General features: G+C 35.1%; 1 protein-coding gene across 1 annotated transcript in view; it reads left to right on the forward strand.

Annotated features, from left to right (window-relative positions):
• The window catches only part of LOC115219341 (dynein heavy chain 6, axonemal-like), a 349247-nt gene that overhangs the window by 163863 nt on the left and 163241 nt on the right, over positions 1-22143 (forward strand). Inside the window, exons 45-49 of the mRNA XM_036509002.1 lie at positions 3835-3966; positions 5931-6102; positions 11066-11229; positions 18076-18207; positions 20630-20790. Coding sequence (XP_036364895.1) covers positions 3835-3966; positions 5931-6102; positions 11066-11229; positions 18076-18207; positions 20630-20790 — 761 coding nt within the window. The remainder of the gene's footprint in view (positions 1-3834; positions 3967-5930; positions 6103-11065; positions 11230-18075; positions 18208-20629; positions 20791-22143) is intronic.

The following is a 22143-nucleotide window of genomic DNA, read 5'->3' on the forward strand; positions in this document are numbered from 1 at the left end:
ATTATCTGTGTATCATTTATATCTTGTGCTCTCATTGTTCTAAGTTGTCTGTCATTCTCATAGGGTCAAACTTGTTAAGGGGTTCTTTATTTCTTGGTTTATACCATGTATTGGTAATAAAAAGTTTGTGACTAGTACTTATAATATAACTAATAACTTTAATTTTCATATTGCATCCTTGCCTTGAGCATGAAGTAGAATTCTTCTAAGTATAACATATTCAGTCAGGTTATTAGATACAGTAGAATTTATAAATGAGGTTGTTGTGTCTTGGAAAAGAATTAGATGCATATAGAAAAGCAAGATGACGTTCAGAAAATATTAGATAAATGTTTTAACAGCTGCTTGGGAAGACATTGTGAAATTTTGAGAAACTATGGGGTGATTTCTAGTTTATAACTTAGCAAAGATATATGAAATAATCTAACATCATTGCTTTATAGTTTGTGGGTCAGCTGTTGTATATTATTGTGTATTATTGTGTACAACATCACTTCTATTAGGGAATAGGTATCGACTTCTGCTCATAGATTACTAAGATCTTTTGGCTGTAAGCAACAGTTAATGTATTTAGTCTGTGCTTCTGTTCATTTCTTTGCTGCATGTGGCGTTTTGATATTTCATATCATGAATATTTCTGTTATGATTTGTTTGTTTTAGTCAATTTTCAGTTATATATATATATATATATGTTCTTTAGATGAATTTATTTCTATGCAGCACAGAATTTTGTCAATGAACAGGTTGTGGTCTCAAAGCGACGAAAATATTTTGACAAATTAAACTTAAATGTTGAAGTGAATCTAACGGATTTTGTGTGTTTCTTAAATGGCTTATAAACACCTTCCATGCTGCAATTGTTTTCGTTCCAGCACATGATCTTAGATCAGGTCACTTGCTATGCAAGTACATCTCCATAAATAAAATTTCTGTCTATTTAATAGTTGCAGGTCTATATTGGTTTATTGCCACATTGCCGACAGACAAAGCCTGATAGTTAAATCATGGAATTCTGTTAGTTTACATTTAGATAATTTTAATTATGTTTTAAGTATGTTAGTGAATATTTTCAATGTAATTGGGGTCTTTTAGTCAAGTTTATATTATTTTACATTATTTATATGTTTTTAGGTGAAATATTCATTTAGTATATTTCTTGTAATTAAGGTTTATTTTTAATAGATATTGATCTCTACTAGTTAAAGTAATATATTATTCTGCTAGTTTACATTTGGTTCATTTTAATTATGTTTTTGTGTTTGAAATAAATGCTATAGATTGTGGAGTAGCAATGTTTATTGGTTTATGTTCTGTAATTAATCTATATGTTTGAAGTTTTAGCTTGGTTATTCACTAGGTTATTATTTTCTATTTTATGTACTGGTAATGTATGTTTTTGATGTAGTTCAGCAATTTTTATTCAATATGTTTAGTTTGCTAGTGCATCTTAAGTTCTATAATCATCAAGGTAGCAGTGTTCATTTAGAAGATATTTCTATGTTTTAATGTGTAGTATTTTTAATTTCTGCACTTCATAGCTATAGGTATAAAATGATTTATGTCTGAGATTTGATCCTTGCATTTGTATTAATAAGTAGGTGTAGAAATAATGGACATATTTCATCAATGTTTCACTCTTGCTTTTTGTCTGTTAATTCTTAGGCAGCAGTTATGTTTTCAATACTGTTGCTGCTGCTAGACTGAATGATACTGCCCAAGAGTTGAAACTATAATGATATCTACTAGGCAGCTGTTGATGGGAGTACATGTTTGATGTGTTTGTTGTCTGTGAATCATTTATAACTTGTGCTCTCATTGTTCTAAGTTATCTGCCATTCTCATAGGGTCAGACTTGTTAAGGGACTCTTAGTTTTATGGTTTCTAGTGATTTATATTGTATCCAGCATTGGTATTGTATGATTGTTCCTGCTTTTAAGGGTATTGTGAAATGCCTGGTTGGAAGCCCAACCTTGCAAGTTCTTTTACAAGGCTTAGAAGAACTGACGGATCACTGCAGTAAGTGTGTGAATCTGAGAATGGAATATGTTGAATAAAATCATAATTAACTGATCCTCCTGTATTTTCTTTTACCCAAAGCCAGGAACTTTTCAGTACCCCCTTGTATCTGCTTTATGTTCAAACTGACCAGATCTGGCTTCTCACACCTACCCTACAATTTCATTCTAAAAACAAGCAATCGCATCATCAAAATCTTGCTTAAAGTGACAGGATAGTGTAAGATTAATGCAAAACAATGTCAATATATAAACATTACATTTGACAGACAAATCTGAAACCTAAAGGGTTAATGCGTGCAAACTCCCTGTAAAATCATTTTTGATATTACTGGATCATCATCAACAACATCAGTTTATTTTTTTAATATATTTCTGTTAATCTTGGTTAAGATGGATCCATGTTTGCTATAAAGCAGACAGTGTAGACTAAGTGTTGGAGATGTTACATCGCCTGAAAAAAGAATGCATAGTCTGGATTGAAATGAGTATGGATCTTTATTTCTGTATTATTTAAAGGAAGTGGAGAGGATGGTGCTCATAACTGTTTAATGTCCATCCATATTGAAATGGTTAATGTAATTAATAATGACAGTATAGTTAAGGGAAAATACCTCAGGGGAGTCTTCTGCACACTAAATACAAATATCATAGAGCGTCACATATGTAATATGATAATATGATGAGCAATAAAAAATTTGACTAAGTGAGTTTATCCATGCAATTAATAAACAAGAATTTCCTATAGGGTGTTTAAAATCTTCACACAACGGAGCATGGAAGATGTCTTCAGTAAAATTAGTAATGAGAATTTTTAGGAAAATATTTGTAGAAAATGCAATATTGAAGTGGGATTTTGTCTTTAAAGCCAATTAATGAAGACAGTGGACAGGTTTCACTCTAATTAGATCTTCTCAGCAAAATGTTATGTTCATTTGGAATATTGTCAATGTCCATAATCAGCATCAGTACTTACCCTCTATTTCTGTGTGTGTGTGTGTGTGTGTGTGTGTGTGTGTGTGCATGTGTTTATCACATGTATATCATGTAATGTGATTGTGACCTGACTATCAGATGTCTTTATACATTGATGGACGCAATAGACTTTGTATTTACTACAATAACTGAACAGAGCAACTTTATGACATTATATTATATTGACAGTGGAGGTGCATGACTTTGTGGTTGGGGTGTCAGCATCATGATCGTAAGACTGTGGTTTCGATTCCTGGACCAGGCGATGCATTGTGTTCTTGAGCAAAACACTTCATTTTCACATTGCTCCAGTCCACTCAGCTAGCAAAAATGAGTAATTCTGCAATGGACTGGCATCCCGTCCAGCTGGGGAACACATACGCCATTGAAACCAGGAAACCGGGCCCATGAGCCTGGCTAGGCTTTAAAAGGGCACATTTATTTATTTATTTATCATATTATTTATTTATTATATTGGCGTTAGGAAGGGCATTGGTGTTAGGAAGGGCATCTAACTGTAGAAACTCTGCCAGATCAAGATTGAAGCCAGGTGCAGCCATCTGGTTCGCCAGCCCTCAGTCAAGATCATCCAACTCATGCTAGTATGGAAAGCGGACGTTAAACGATGATGATGATGATGATTAACAGATATTGTTTGATTTATGTGATGGATAACTTTGTTTTTGTTTTTGTGTAAAGGAAGGTATTCCACTAATCCTCTTTTTTATGCAACCATTATATTTTAAATATATTTACTCATTATTTCCTGTATGCCTATTGTAAACATTAAAGCTAATGAATTTTGAGAATATATTTTTGAAATATTTCATAAAAATCATTGCAGGATGTGACCTTGTCAGCTGCTTGTGCACCTCCTGGTGGTGGTCGAAATGCTATCACACCAAGACTTGTCCGTCATTTCAGTGTTTTCAACATACCCCCTCCTGCGGAACATAGTCTCAAGTTAATGTTTACTGTAAGTTGATATATTGCATAATATTGGATTAGATTAACTGGTAAAAGATTATCACAAATTATTGGATTATTATACAGGGTGTCCCCATAAAATTGACATCATTTCATAGTCTAATAATGTAACCAATTCTTGCTCAAATGATCTCAAATTTTAACAAATTGTGTAAAAAAGTAGCTAAATTTGGATTGGGCATGCCAGTGATAATGATAATGTGCTGTTGAAATGGGCACCATGTTCACCTGACTTGACCACCTGTTTTTCTATGGAGCTATGTGAAAGAACCTACAAGTCTAGAGGAACTCAAGTAATGAATCACTGAAGTGCTGGAGAATGTTACACAAGACAAGCTACAGCATGCTTGGCAGGAGCTGGACTACCAGCTCGATGTGTGTCATGTCACAGGCAGTACGCATATTGAACATTTGTGAGGCTTTGTGAACTTGATTATATAATCCACATCCCTCTGGATCTCTTGTTTGAATTTTGATAATTAAATCTTTTATCGTTCAACACAAAGCTTATTTAATTTCATTTGCCTAGGACACGTAGTTACTCAGCTATTCACATTTCAAATGATGTTAGTTTTGTTGGGGGACACCCTGTATTTATGCTTTGTGCCATTGTATTTCTTTAACCCTTTAGCATTTAAACTGACCATATCTCTCCTAAATATTCTATTTGTTTTATGTTCAAACTGGCCAGATCCAGTCTCTCACATCTACCCTATCATTGAAGTCTTGAAGCCATGACACACTGCATGATTAGTTCAAAACAATGTGAATAAATAAGCAGTATGTTGGACAGAATAATTAGAATGCTAAAAGGTTAAATTTCTCTTTCTTTTGTCATAATAATTTTACTTAACAATAATCAAAATTGGCTGCTTAAGTTGGTATATATATATATATATATATATATATATATATATATATGTTAAAATTATAAATTAGGGTATCTACGAGATACCACCATGCTGAAAATAGCAGCCATGATCCAACTCTAAAACCATCTTAAATATTCATATAGCAACATGGAGAGAAAACAAAGAGACAAGATGAAACTAGTAAAAAATTACTGGATAATTCCAGTAGATACCCAAATTTATAATTTTAATAATTATTACCTTTGAAGGTTATTTTTTCCATGCTGGCCACTTGATAAGATCATTATTTTATTTTAGATTAACAATCTTATCCTTCATGCTAGCATGGAGAACGGACGTTAAACGATGATGATGATGATGATGATGATGATGATATATATATATATATATTGTTATATTTCGGAATGGTCATTTTGCCAGTTTAGCCAATAAAAATACATGCACTATATATTTTTGGTGTTATTTTGCTTCAGTGTTATTTATTTTTTACAATAAATACAAAATGGCTGACGGTTAGTAAGGAGAGACACAAATAAGAAAGAAGAAAACAAAGGACCACTGATGCGGTCACAGGAGTGTGACGAAAGAACTCTGGCCGAAATAAGATTAAGATTAATGTAAAAAATAAATAACACTGAAGCAAAATAGCACCAAAAATATATAGTGCGTGTGTTTTTATTGGCTAAACTGGCAAAATGACCATTCCAAAATATAACAATATCTGTTTTAACACACGACTTCACATAAAAAATCTTGCACAACAAATATTTAAACGTACATATATATATATATATATATATATATATATATATATATATATATATATATATAAACTTTTACTTTTTTCAGTAATTTGACTGCAGCCATTCCTTTGCTTATAATATTATTTTATATTCAGTGCATCATAGTTAATACTTCATGTGTTCTGTCTGTTTAAGCTCTGACTATATACGTCTTTTCTGGTTGCTGTTTTATTTGTCTAACAGCCAAAATTATTTTTACAGGTTAGTAAAAAAAAAAATAAAACTGCTATTAAATTTCCCTTGTTTTTTTTTGTTTTTTTGTTTTTTTGTTGTTGTAGGCTATTCTTAGCGGTTTCTTTATTGAGTTCCCACAAGCCATCCAGCACTGCGTTGAGTCGATTGTCTGCGCAGCTGTGGAGATTTATTGCAGCATGAAATCCGACCTCCTTCCAACACCAACTAAATCACATTATCTGTTTAATCTTCGTGATTTATCAAAATGTGTGCAAGGTATGAAAGTAGTAAAAAATTGTCCTTATTTCTTTCTCCATTATCATATCTATAAATGAAGATGAAACGTGTAACAGCTTTTAGCGTGGGAGGAAATCATCATCATCATCATCATCATCATCACCAGCTTTTTAAGGTCCACTTTTTTTTTATACTTGTATGGGTTGTATGAAATTCATAGAGGCAGAATTTTTTTTTATGGCTGGATGCCCTTCCTGCCACCCACCCTCACTTGTTTCCAGTTCAGAACATAAAGAACTGGAAGAAATGCCACAGGGTAATTTTCCAATGCTCTAATGATTCCACCAATCCACTACCCTAGTAATACCAATAATAATCAATACCATCAGGATGATGAAACACTTTGTAGAGTTTCAGTTGTAAGTCCTACAAGTAGACAGGGTGGAGAGGTGATAATCAGCTTATGAATATCTAAAAATGCAATATATAATAATGGAATCATATTATCTCCAATTTATCAGTTATAGACAATATAGAATTAGTGTAGTATTTGTGTGGATTATTTCTGTGGAATGGTTGGGCATGGTATCTAGGAAATTAATTAATTTGAAAAAGTAAGTATATGTAATCAAAATTGTCAGCTAATATACTCACCTTGTAAGGTGGTGAGCTAGCATAATCATTAGCATGTTGGGCAATATGCTTAATGGTATTTCATCTGCCATTACGTTCTGAGTTCAAATTCCACTGAGGTCGACTTTGCCTTTCATCCTTTTGGGGTCGATTAAATAAGTACCAGTTATGCACTGGGGTTAATGTAATTGACTTAATCCCGTTGTCTGTCGTTGTTTGTCCCCTCTATGTTTAGCTCCTTGTGGGCAATAAAGAAATAGGTATTTCGTCTGTCTTTATATTCTGAGTTCAAATTCTGCCAAGTTTGACTTTGCCTTTCATCCCTCCAGGGTGGACAAAAGTAAGTACCAGTTGGGCACTGGGGTTGATGCAATCAACTTAGTCCCTCCCTCAGAATTACTGGCCTTGTGTCAAAATTTGAAGTCAATATATAAGTCTTGTGATTAAGAATGGTGTATATTGTTGCTTTAATGTCCACTTTCTCGTGCAAACATGAGTCAGATCAAATTTGTTAATACAAATTTCTTTTTCTACGGCTGGATGCTTTCTCTCATGTTTCCAATCAAGGTAAGGTAATGTTTCCACATGGCTCAACATATTTTCATAGAAGACTGGAAACAAACACTGCTGCTAGTATGGCAATAGCATTCATTTAAAACTGTCTTGCAATAAGGGAACACAAACACATATACACACACACAAATACTTATTCTCTTGGTCTCTCTTGTCAAACTTCTACCTTACGGGGACATAAACACACAAACACCGGTTATCAATCAGTGGTGGGAGACAGACCCACACACAAACACATATGCAGTCACCTATTTGTTTAAGTCATTGGACTGCAGAGCTATAGTAGAATGCTTTTACCTCAGGTGCTGTATAGCGGGCCTGAACCTAGAACTATGTGGTTGGGAAACAAACTTCTCACCACATATTGTAAACTTTAAATCCATAATCAAGGATTATTTTCCACTCCTTAAAAACATGTAGCCATAAAGTAAAATGAAATTTTCATGATTGCAACTGTCAACATTTCTGGCCTCAAAAATTATCATCCAGTCAAAAATTATAATTTCATCTTTTGGACATGATGCCATTAATCATTTTCACAGTCATTGCTATGTGAAAATTTCAGTTTTCAGCTTTGTAATTCTGTGAGAATTTGGAAGTTTTTTACGGTTGCAAATGTTTCAAAATTTCTGATTTTAATAATCATTTCTGGGTTTATACAGTTCTGTAGTTAAGATTTCTGGATTTGTCAGAAATGGTTATTTAATTAATCCACATGTAGTAGAATTCAAAAATTTTCAACATTACTGTGATTGTAAAAAATAAAAAAATTTTAGGATTATTTTGTTGGAATTTGGACATTTTTATGATTGTAAATTCCTGACATTAGTGATTCAAATCTATTAGAGGTCTTTCACATGATGAATTTCCTGATTTTCAAATATCTTGAAATGTCAAAATTTTAAGATTTCTTAGTTCCGGGTTCAATCCCACTGCGTGGCACCTTGGGCAAGTGTCTTCAACTATAGCCTCGGGCTGACCAAAGCCTTGTGAGTGGATTTGGTAGACAAACTGAAAGAAGCCCGTCGTATACGTATATATATATGTGTGTGTGTGTATATATATATATATATATATATATATATGCGTGTGTGTGTCTGTGTTTGTCTCCTCCCCACCATCACTTGACAACTGATATTGGTGTGTTCACATCGCTGTAACTTAGCGGTTCGGCAAAAGAGACCAATAGAATAAGTACTAGGCTTACAAAGAATAAGTCCTGGGGTCGATTTGCTTGACTAAAGGCAGTGCTCCAGCATGGCCGCAGTCAAATGACTGAAACAAATAAAAGAATAATACTGAAACTCTGCTGGAGTTAATCATTTTAGGTATTCTATGTTATGTGAATTGTGATGATCTCAGATATCTTTCTACTTTTACTTGTTTCAGTTGTGGCCATGCTGGGATATTACCTTGAAAGATTTGGTTGAACTAATCAGCCCAGTGATTAATTTTTCTAAGTCTGATATTTATTCTAGCACTCTTCTTCACCAAACTGCTAAGTTATGGGGATGTAAGCAAACCAACACTGGTTGTCAAATGGTAATGGTGACGACAAACCCAACACAAACACAAAGACACACATGAACTCAACACACACAGACACACACGACAGGCTTCCACACAGTTTCCATCCACCAAATTCACTCAACAGCAACAACAACAACAACAACAGCAGCAGCAGCAAAAACAACAGCAGCAACTATTCTTTAAAAGCATTTACTTTTTTCAAAATAATTAAAAACAAAAAACTTGTTTTTAATGTCTTTTCCTGATTAGAAGCAAAAATCTTAAATTCTTAATTGCAGAGTATTTACCTTTATCTGGTATGTGTTAAAAAATTAAGCCTGATCATCTAAACACTGATATTTGAAGCCATAAATGTATCAATTTTTTTCTTTTTTAATGTCTGGTTTCCATTCTTCTCACGATACAAATGATTTCATGTATTTTGAAAACAATCGTTTTTTTTTACTGTTGACCTCTTAGAAATGTTCATAAATTTGTGTAAGTTCATTTGCTATAAGAAAATACAAGAATCCTGACTAATCTAGCTGAATTTGTAAACTTTACTAATTTTCCTTGACACAGACATCCATTAGTTTCCTTTGATTCTTGTTTCTATGGGAAATCATCATCATCGTTTAACGTCTGCTTTCCATGTTAGTATGGGTTAGATGATTTGACTGAGGACTGGCAAACCAGATGGCTGCACCAGACTTCAATCTGATCTGGTAGAGTTTCTACAGCTGGACACCCTTCCTAATGCCAACCACTCCGAGAGTGTAGCGGATGCTTTTACGTGCCAGTGGCATGAGGGCCAGTCAGGCGGTACTGGCAGTGGCCACGCTCAGATGGTGCTTTTTATGTGCCACCTACACAGGAGCCAGTCCAGCGGCACTGGCTACGACCTCACTTGAATATTTTTTCACGTGCCACCAGCACAAGTGCCAGAATTATTACTGAGAAAGCTTTTGTGATTTTGCATGCATCTTAGGTGGTCCTTAGCTGGCATTTATGTTCCTGTAGCACTTGTCCCAAACTGGTAATATACTTCCTTCCCTTATAACCCTTTCAGTCCAGAGATTTCTGAAAGTTTTCTCTGTGTTGAAAGCTCTCAGAAATAAATTATTCAGAAGACCTTTGTCAATGCCTAGAATTTCCCTGGAAATGTCATTTCCTTGTCCACAACTATTACTCTAGAGAATACAAAGGCTGATGTATAATTGACCACATTGCTTGAGTTGTAAGAGACCTGTGAGCATCCAGACAACATTCCAGGAGATAGACACCAGCTTGTAAAATGTTTGCACAAGCAGGATCTTTTAATCAGTGGAATGAGTGCATTCCTTCCACAGGAAGTGAAAGAGTAGATGCTCCAATCAAGTTAGATGAAACTATGGAAGGAACAATATGCATTTGTCACCTCTACCTGATCTTTTAGGGATAACTTTTCCTTGACCAATTTCTGGATGAGAATGGCTGCTCTACTCATGACCTTGTCCCAGTTCCTATCCACTTGGAGGCATGGTCCAAAATAGGCCCCAAGCATCTTAGCAAGATAGTTGGAAGAGGAATAGAGTATGTGCCTTTTGTTTGCTAGTGATATTTTTTGGAGATGAGGGCACATTTCTGCTGTTAATCCTATCAACACTCCTCTCAGATGCCTCAACTTTGCTTTGTGTGCCTACTATTGCTGCTCCTGTTGTTGTTCTTGTTGCTGCTGCTTTACTTTGTTATTGTGACTGCAGTGTAGATATAATCTGTGTCCATGTTATTTTGGTTATTGTGTTAGATAATGTTGGGTGGATTGTGCAACCACTTACTTGTGTGGCATCTGGACCTTCTATCCTCATTATAATATTCAACTGACTGGCATTCTGGAGGTCTCTCTGGTCAGAGTTTCTTTCAGTTTTTGTTTACCAAATCCTCTCTAAAAGCTTTGGTTGGCTTGAGGCTATATCAGATCATTCTTGCCCAAGGTGCCACACAGTGAGAATGAACCTGAACTCACATGGTTAGGAAGTGAACTTTCTAACACATAATCATACCTGTTATGTAATGAAAAATAGGAAGGGCATGTGTTTATAGAAAATCTACATCAAGAAACTCAGTCTGACCATGCAACTGTGGATGAGTGGATGTTAAAATGATGATGACGTTGTTGTTGTTGATGATGATGATGATGAATATATAATAAAAACAAACATGAAATTATATAAGCAGAAAATTGTAATCATTATTCCATAACCTTCTTACTGAAATAATCTTCATGACTTTTTTTCCTTCTATTTAGGTGTGTTACAAGCTAATTTACAAGTGATTCATACAAAAGAACAGATTTTTAATTTGTTTTGTCATGAAGCCACCCGAATCTTTCACGACCGTCTTACTGATGACAAAGATCGCATGTACTTCCATACTATGATGGCAGATATGGCCAGCAAGCATTTTGGAGAGGTTTGTCATATCATTTGCTTGGTTCAGAGATGACTGTTGTATGTAACAAGGAGGGATTATTAAAGTGTTTTCTTGTGTTTCTTTTGCCTGTTGTATCTCAACTCATCATCATAACTTTGACTCTTATAGCATTCAGATAACTCTGTCAGATGCAATACTTATTTATCCCCATTGTTTTTAACTAATCATACATTATTCTATAGCTTTGAGATTTGATGATGTGATTAATCATTTTTTTTAGAATGACATTGTAGGGTAGGTGTGAAAGACTGGATCTGAACAGTTTGAACATAAAACAAATATTGGTTGTCTGGAAAGTTCGTGCCACTTTTTAAAAGAAGGAAAAAGGTCAATAAATACTTGCCGTTACCCAAGCTTTACCAGGTGCTCATGAACCACGGATTTTGATAGGTTGAGGCTTTCTGCCAATTCTCGGATTGTGCAATGTGGGTTATTCTCAATTAATAACTTGATTTGGTCATCATCTGTAGTGGATGATCTGCCTGATTGCTCTTTATCAATAAGGCTACAATCTCCAGCTTGGAACCTTGCAAGCCACTTCCGTGCAGTTCTTTCGGATAAAGAAACGTCACCGTAAACTGCGCATATTTCTTTGGTTGCTTGTGAGGCATTTTTCCCTTTATGGAAAAAGAAAAGCATCAAGTGCTGAAAATGAACTTTCTTATCTTCCATTTTAAAGGGTTACAGAATTAACACAGATTATAGGAACATAGACCTTCTTCCACGAAAAGATAGCTTAAACTGTACTCTAAATGAAGGTGTAGTCAAATGCCTATTTTATGGATTCAACCATGTTTTAAAATAAGTTGAAAAGTAAGCCACTATGGACTCAAACATGTTCTAAAATAAGTCAAAAGGTAAGCTACTATAAATCGGCACAAACTTTATGGACAACCCAATACAATGTTTGATCTGGATATAGCTAGTTTAAATGCTTGCATTGGTCAGGTGTTGTCTATTGAGGCTCATTTTCTACAGCTGTATATTCTTCCTGTTGCCAAGCATCACCTGTTTCCAAGCAAGGTAATATTTCCCATCACCAGACTTCTTTTCATACAAGACTTGAAGTGTGGGATGTTTATTTATAACCATCGCTTGATGTCAAGACATGGAGACAAAAACACACACACACGCATGCATGCACAAAAGTTTTTCAGTTTCCATCTACCAAATCTACTCACAAGGTTTTGAATATTCCTGAGCTATACCATAAGACACTTCGCCCGTGGTGCCACGTAATGGGAATGAACATGGAACTATATGGTTGGGGAGCTAACTTCTCATTCACACGACTATGATTATGTCTATTACAAACACACCCGCACACACATTACCCTATCAAACACACATACACAAGGTGTGTGTATTGTTAGTTTGTAGGTCAGCTATGTTTTTATGGCTTGAAAGTCATAACATACTGGCACCTTTTTCATAGCAGCTACTGACTGGTTTTGCTAATCAACCTCCGACAATAGAGAGCAGTCACCATATTCCCTTCCATATTGGCTAACACTGATGAGTGTAGAGTTATATAATTGGATTGTTACCTAACACTCCATTACATTCTTTATGCGAAACCAATTGGTAAGATCAGTAGTGATGGATATTTAATACTATGCTTTTCAGATAATATATATTTATATATATATATATAAGGCAAGCGAAATCGAAATCGAATTGAACCAGCCAGGATCCCTGGTCTGGTGGTACGTAAAAAGCACTATCCGACTCGTGGCCCATGCCAGCACCGCCTCGACTGGCTTCCGTGCCGGTGGCACATAAAATGCGCCAATCCAACCGTGGCCGTCCAGCCTCGCCTGGCACCTGTGCAGGTGGCACGTAAAAAGCACCCACTACACTCACGGAGTGGTTGGCGTTAGGAAGGGCATCCAGCTGTAGAAACATTGCCAGATAAGACTGGAGCCTGGTGCAGCCTTCTGGCTTCCCAGATCCCCGGTCGAACCGTTCAACCCATGCTAGCATGGAGAACGGACGTTAAATGATGATGATGATGATGATGATATATATATATCAGGTTATCCCATAATTTCTGTCCATCTTTACCTTTTTTAAAATTGAATGAAATTTAATAGTATTTTAGAATGTCTAATGGAATTAAAAATTATTTTTATGCATTTGTGTACATTTAAACTTATTAAATATTATTTTACAGAATAATAGAATTAAAATGTCTTTGATTAAAACCCTTTCTAACATGGAAGTATCCAAAGAGCATTTAAGGCACATAATGCTTTATGAGTACAAAAAAGGAAACTCTGCAACCAAAGCGACTCGAAACATACACTCAGTTTATGGGAAATAATGCTTGAATGAAAGAACTTGCAGAAGATGGATTGCAAAATTCAGAAGTGGAGATTTCAGCCTTGAAGATGAAGATCGAACAGGACGTCCAGTTGAGTTTGATGATAAGCTCCTTGAGGCATTACTTGAAGAAAATTCTGCATTATCAGTTGAAGAATTGGCAATAAAGCTTAGTTCAAGCTATACAACTGTTTATCATCTTCAACAAGTTGGAAATGTTCCTAATGGGTGCCCTATGAATTGTCCGAAAGCAACTTCAAATCCCGAGTTGATGTCTACTCTTCTCTTCATTCTTGCGAACTCATTTCACCCTTTTTGGATAGACTTGTGACTAGTGACGAAAAATGGATCTTCTATCAAAATGTTAAACGTCATAAACAGTGGCTTGGTAAAAGAGAAAAAGCTCAACCACAACCGAGAAGGGAACTTCATGGAAAAAAGGATCTTCTCTCTATCTGTTGGGATTGCAAAGGAGTAATTCACTTTGAATTGTTACCACCTAATGCAACAATCAATGCTCAAGTCTACTGTCAGCAATCAGAGCGTTTGAACCAAGTTTTGAAGAAAAAAAGACCTGTTTTAGTGTTTCGAAAAGGAGTAATGTTTTTTCAGGACAATGCACGACTCCACACTGCAAAGATCATATCACAGAAAATCAAAGAGCTTGGTTGGGAAAAAATTCATCCACCTTATTCTCCCGACCTTGCTCCTTCAGACTACCATTTGTTTCATAGTTTACAGAATCATCTGGGGGACATAACTTTCGCAAGCCTGGAGGAGGTTGAAACTGACATTTCAGAGTTCTTCACTTTGAAACCAAAAGAGTTTTACATTGATGGGATTAAAAAGCTTGTAAATAGATGGAAGGAAGTCATAGATAATCAGGGAAAGTACATTGATGATTAACTTTCAATTAAATATAACATTTGATCACTTGTTTTCTTCATTCAAAATTCAGACAGAACTTATGGAATGACCTTATATATACACATATTTTGATATATATATATATATATATATATATATATATATATATATTGATATATAAAAATATATATATATATACACACACACATACATACACATATTGAGATACACACACACACACACACATATTGTAATGTCAAGTATAAACAATCTGAGAGGTACTTGTCACATTGGTATCTCCTCCAGCCTCTAAGATACTCTAAGTCTGTAGTATGTATAGAGGATGCTTGTAACAGTCTTATGTTTGTTTTTATGACTTTGTAACTTGTAGCACAATTTGTTGCACTACTGCAGTGCTGGGATATAAGAATTTTCCATTATTTTAAGAATAATATTTTTGTTAATCTATTTTATTATATGTATGTGTGTGTATGAAAAGCATATATATATATATATGTGTGTGTGTGTGTGTATATATTTATTATATATATATATATATAAAACCCCTGCCAGCATGGAAAACGGATGTTAAATGATGATGATGTTGATGATGGCAATGATGATGAAGATTGTATATATGTATGTGCGTGCATGTGTGAGTGCATGTATGTATATATATATATATTATATATATATATTATATATATATATATATATATATATTATATATATATATATATATATATATATATATATATATATATATATATATATATATACATACATACATATGCATATACATTTATATACATATATATTATATATATATATGCATACATATACATACATACATATATATATATATATATACACGTGCGCATACATACATACATATATATATATAATATATATATACACATACATGCATACATACATACATACATACATACATACATACATACATACATATATATATAAGCTTTGTTTTTACCAGTAAGAATTGTATGTTGTTTACATCATAAGAACTTAGAAACTGTTTGAAAATTCAAAGGGTTGTTTTGCTATAATGGTGGCACATCTGCCTTGTTTACAGAAAATGTGGGTCTGTGTCCCATGGGCAGCATTTATCTTTTTCTTATCCAAGGGTTTTTCTTTTTGTTAACCCAAGATTCTACTCACTACTATTTATAGCATCATTTGTTTTGAGTTTCACCATTGAAAACAATTTCTGAAATTATGTTTATATGTATAAACTGGTGTATTGAGTTGCATCTGTTTATATCAAAACCATAACTTAGCGTTTTGCTAAATAGAGATCAATAAAATAAAGTATAAGGCTGAAATAATTACTAAGGTCTATATGATCAATTAAAGTTCTTGCAAATGGTGCCCCGTGGCCTTTGTCCAGTGGTGTGCCAGTTAATGACTAGTCCCTTGCCTCTATAGCTGTTGGTGGATATTGGCGTTAGGGATGGCTTTGTGGTAAGACATTTGCTTCCAAGCCACATGGTTCTGGGTTCAGTCTTTTGCTACTCTGGGTTTCACCTGTACATAGACAGGATCAAAAGACTGACTCAACGAAAATAAAATATTAGTTTTCTCTATCATAGTATTGAGTAATCTTTCTTCTTATTTCTTTATTGCCCACAAGGGGCTAAACATAGAGGGGACAAACAAAGACAGACAAAGGGAATAAGTCGATTACATCGACCCCAGTGTGTAACTGGTACTTAATTTATTGACCCCAAGGGGATGAAAGGCAAAGTCGACCTTGGCGGAATTTGAACTCACAACATAACAGCAGACGAAATACCTCTAAGCATTTTGCCTGGTGTGCTAACGATTCTGCCATCTCGCCGCCTTACAGTTAATAATTGAACACACACACACACACATGCGCATGTGTGTGTGTGTATATATATATATATATATATATACAGGTGCTGGCAAGGCTTTGTGGCAAGAAGTTTATTTTCCATCCACATGGTTCCAGGTTTAGTATCACTGCATGGCACCTTGGGCAAACGTCTTCTACTATAGTCTCAGACTAACCAAAGCCTTGTGAATGGATTTGATGGACAGAAATTGAAAGTAAGGTGGCAAGCTGGCAGAAACGTTAGCACGGTGGGTGAAATGCTTAGCAGTATGTCGTCTGCTGTTTCGTTCTGAGTTCAAATTTCGCTGAGGTCGACTTTGCCTTTCATCCTTTTGTGGTCGATAAATTAAGTAACAGTTACGCACTGGGGTCGATGTAACTGACTTAATCCTTTTGTCTGTCATTGTTTGTCCCTTCTATGTTTAGCCCCTTGTGGGCAGTAAAGAAATAAGAAATTGAAAGAAGCCTGCTATATATACAAGCACTGCAGACTAACATGACACTTGTCATTACACAGCACTCACTCCACTTCTTCTATTGAGCAATACACCTGATAGCACGTGACTCCATTATCAGTTTTACTAGCAGTCTAACACCAGCTGTGAGTCTCCACAAAAGAAGAGAATAGAATGCCTTATGAAAGCTTTTTTCTTTATATATTGTTTTCATTCAGTTTAAAGTTGGTGTTGGTTTTTCTGAATACTGTATTTACTTCTGAAAATGCATGATTTAATAGTTACTGAATTAATTCATAGGATATTATCAGTTCATTGGCTCATTAAATAGTAAAATTGATAACACTCTCATATAGATTAGCACTTTGTCTCTTCAGAAAATCTTTCTTTTACAACTCATGAAGAGCATAAAATTTTGAAAGTATTTTCTGAATCTATGTTGATTACAACTGCTTAACTTGCTAGTTGAATATGTAAATGATGTTATTTGGTTGTTAATATGTAAATGACATTATTTGGTTGTGATAAAATAATAAGCTTGAAAGAGTTTGCAGATGTTTTGATAGGTTTTCAGTGAAGAAAAAAAAATGTTTTTCTTTTTTTTGGTTGTTTCGAAAGGAAAATATATTTCTAAAAGAATATTTTAATTTGAAAATATTGTCAGGAAATAACTTAGTTTTAATGTTGTCGAAATGATAGAAGTAGGAAAAACATGTCTTCAAAAACATTTTAAAAGTCTTCTTTATTCAAATCTCTGAAGAGTTTTGAATTGAATTTGTTCTTGAAAATGTAAGATAAAATTTTACTGAAATAAATATTAAAAAAAAAAAAAAAAGAATTTATGAATTCTGTCAACGTGTAGTTAGCTTTACACAGGAACCCCTTTAAGAAGGTGGTAATCTGCAAGATAAAATAAAAAAATAAAAACGAGGTAAACTGGCTACAGACAAGTGACTACAAAATACTGCTTTGAATAAGACTTCAGCTTTGACTGTTGTAATGATAAAGCATGATAAAGTACATACATCTTAACTGAAACAAACTGGATTTCATTACTTTTCCGGTATGTGATTCATTGTATGAAATTTTATTCCTGTTTCCAGAAATATTATACTACGAATTTAACTGGAAATTTTGAATAAAAATGACAAGAAAATATTTCAATCAAACAATATGTCCGATATCTGTGAGATCAACAAAAAATAGTAGTGGATTTTTTGACTATTGCTTTTTTTAAATTATTTTATTTCTATCATTTGGAAATCATTATATTTTTATAAGTTACTTTTTTCTCTTTTCATTCAGATAGTAGCAGCTGAAGACTTAATGAAAACGCCCATCATTTTTGGTGACTACCTCCGTATAGGGATTCCACTTGCACAACGTGTTTATAAACAAGTAGTAGACATGGAAAAATTGAAAAATATTTTGATACAGGTTAATGTCTTTTTCTTTCTTTTTTAAATAAATAATCTTTAAATCCTTTGTTACCAATTTAAAAAAAAAAACTATGCACTTGTTTTTATTAATTTTGAAAATAATGAAGTATTTTGTAAAATAACTTTGTCATTGAGCTGGCATTTGGAACATAAGTTGAGATGAAATTTTGAAGGAAGGTTTTAATATAGATCACTTAAAAAGTAAGGGCTTGTATCATAGAACTAGGTATAGTCTCAAGCAGGTTAGTATTTATAGAGTTAAAACTAAGAGTAAGTTATTAGCAAAAAAAAAAAATAATAAAATGGTACATAAAAAGCACCCTCCGAACGTGGCCGATGCCAGTGCTGCCTAGACTAGCTTCTGTGCCGGTGGCATGTAAAAAGTACCATCTGAACATGGCTGATGCCAGCGACGCCTTAACTGGCTTCTGTGCCAGTGGCACGTAAAAAGCACCAATCCAATCATGGCCATTGCCAGCCTCACCTGGCACCTGTGCCGGTGGCATGTAAAAGGCATCCACTACACTCACGGAGTGGTTGGTGTTAGGAAGGGCATCCAGCTGTAGAAACACTGCCAGATCAGACTGGAGCCTGGTGCAGCCTTCTGGCTTCCCAGATCCCCTGTCGAACCGTCCAACCCATGTTAGCATGGAGAACGGACGTTAAACGATGATGATGATGATGATGATGATGATGTTGTTCATCCCCAAGCCATGGCTAATTGAACAAAACTATGATCATAGACATTCTTGCTGCGACCATCCTGTCCCATCTTTTTAAGTGACTTAGAACTACAATGTTTAACACATCCAAGGGAGATTTATCTGATATTTCTTGCAGGTTGAGCAAGTTTGTAGAGTTTTGTTGATTGGTTCAAGTTTGTTTTCGTTTTCATAGGTGCAGGTGTGGGTGTGTGGTAAGAAGCTTGCTTTCCAACCACATAGTTCCGGGTTCAGTTCCACTGTGATACACCTTGGGCAAGTGTCTTCTACTGTAGTCTTGGGCCGACCAAAGCCTTGTCATAGATTTTGTAGATGGAAGCTGAAAGAAGCCTGACATGTGTGTGTGTGTGTCTTTGTGTCTGCATTTGTCCCTGCATTTGTCCCCCACCACTGCTTGACAACCAGCGTTGGTTTGTTTATGTCCCTGTAACTTAGCAGTTCGGCAAAAGACACTGATAGAATAAGTATTGAGGTTGATTTGTTTGGCTAAAATTCCTCAAGGCAGTGCCCGAGTGTGGCAATCCCATGATTTTATTGACAGTCTAACGACTGTTAATAAAGCTGTTTATAAAATGCTGACAACATCAATAGGAAAATACTAGGATTTGGAATTTGCCATAATCATATAAGAGGGTGATATCTAACTGGTGGGTTTATCTTTACCCTAAGATGAAAGGAATATAAGTTTCAAGCATTCATTGTGTGAATTGTTGAAATAATTTTGTGAACTATTGCTTGTCGTGTGATGTATATGGAGGATAACAGGTGACTAAAGAAATATCTAGCAATCTAAGCAGAAGGAACCTGTGGTTGAGAACAGTCAAACTTAAGAAGTGGTGAAGGTTGATTCCAGAAGATCAATCCTTATCCTTATGCGAATGATAAAGGACTGCAGCAGGTGGTAAATATACTGTACTGAAAAAGACTCATACAACCCTTACAAGCATGGATAAAAGAACATATAATAATACATGTTAATTTTGGCGTGAGGTTAGTAATTTTGAGGGGAGGGGGAAGTCGATAAGATTGACTGTTCAACTGGTACTTATCAAGTTCAAATTCTGTTGAGGTTGACTTTGTCTTAAATTTTTTTTTTTTTTGGTGGTAGGGTGTCAATAAAATGATACCAGTTCAGCACTGGGGTCAATGGAACCATTTTTAGGAAACATCACCAAGTAGTTGTATTTCTAGATCAGCCTATAATTTTATCACCTGCAAGAGTCATGTACTGGCACTACATAAAAAACACTCATGCTGGTGCCACATAAAAGTGTTTGTGTGGTGCCAGATAAAAGCATCCAGCACACTCTGTAAAGTGGTGGGTGTTAGGAAGGGCATCCAGCTGTAGAAGCCATGCCAAATCAGGCTAGAACTTGAGCAGATCTCCAGCTTGCCAGCTCTGCTCAAACCATCCAACTCATGCCAGCATAGAAAACAGTTGTTAAATGATGATGATGATGAATTTTGCCGTTATTTCACAGGAGTTTGAGACATAAATTTAAACGAAATTTTAGGAGGGTGTTTTTAACTGAGATCATTTTAAAACTCTAAGTTTATACCATAGACCCAAGGATGGTCTTGGTGGGATTAGTATCAAAAGGATTAAAGAAAATACTTCATCTTTGCATAAACATATCTTACTTACAATATACCATTCCTACTTCACTAAAACATTAAAAAAATTTTCTCTTACCACAGTATCTAGATGACTTCAATTTACAATCTCCCAAAGAAATGAAGTTGGTCTTTTTCACTGATGCAATTTCCCATATTTCTCGTATTATTCGGATTATCAGACAGAACCGAGGCAATGCTTTACTTGTAGGTGTTGGTGGTGTTGGCAAGCAATCTCTGACCAAGTAAGCAACTATATAATATTTGTCTTAAATTTCTGCAAGATTAGAATATTTTTGTGCTCAAACATACTAAATGTGACTTTACATGAGTAAAACTTATTTGTGTGACCTTATTTATTTAATTCTAGCTTAACCAATTTTACGCACATCGGCAAACAAACTGTATTCTGTTTAATAAGAAGAACTTTATTCTTCTCAGGCTGTGAATGACAGACTTGGTACTTGTAGCTGATGAAGCAAAAAGATGTCGAAACACATGCATCCTATGATCCAGTGACATTATTCACGGCCCAAAATGTGTTTTCACACATATCTAGGAGTAAAATTTTCTTCTAGGACTGTTTCTCCAGTGGAAGGTCTTATCATGTCCGAATACTCTTGACTGTGTTAAATATGACTTTACCCATATATATTTTATTCAATGCTATATGTAACATTAATTACTTAGACTTATGTATCCCTGTTGTACAATTAATGAGTTTTGTCAATTAAAATATAGTGACTGGAATTTATATTTTTCCTTACATAGAAAGACCACATATTTTCATTCTTTCATTCTTTCCTTAAGTTCTTCATATCACTGACTTACTGAAAGTTTTTATGGACATATTACTATCCATGAGGTAATTAGGGTGTCACTAAAGACCTATTGCTTATATATTGATTTAGCAGAAATAGTCAAAATGTTTTTTCCCTGTTATCTTTGTGTGTGTGAAAAAAAATTGAGCTCAGCATTAAAAATTGGTTCAGAAGCTCACTTTGAACCTAATTAGCTTGAGGTTCAGTCCCACTGTGTGGCACCTTGGGCTAGTGCCTTCTACTATAGTCCCAGGCCAACCATTTACTAAACCTTGTTCAGAATAGACGGACAAAATGCATACTAATGATTCTGCCAGCTTGCCAGTTGACTAATAAATAAAACCAATGAGTGTGTCATTTATTATTGGCATAATGACCCTTCTGAAATGCAACAATGTGGAAGCTTGGCTTGCTGTGTGTGTGTGTGTGTGTGCAGAGGCGCAATGGCCCAGTGGTTAGGGCAGCGGACTCGCGGTCATAGGATCGCGGTTTCGATTCCCAGACCGGGCGTTGTGAGTGTTTATTGAGCGAAAACACCTAAAGCTCCACGAGGCTCCGGCAGGGGATGGTGGTGATCCCTGCTGTACTCTTTCACCACAACTTTCTCTCACTCTTACTTCCTGTTTCTGTTGTACCTGTATTTCAAAGGGCCGGCCTTGTCACTGTCTGTGTCACGCTGAATATCCCCGAGAACTACGTTAAGGGTACACGTGTCTGTGGAGTGCTCAGCCACTTACACGTTAATTTCACGAGCAGGCTGTTCCGTTGATTCGGATC

This window comes from Octopus sinensis, linkage group LG14 (assembly GCF_006345805.1).
Source record: "Octopus sinensis linkage group LG14, ASM634580v1, whole genome shotgun sequence".
Taxonomy (NCBI): Eukaryota; Metazoa; Mollusca; class Cephalopoda; order Octopoda; family Octopodidae; genus Octopus; species Octopus sinensis.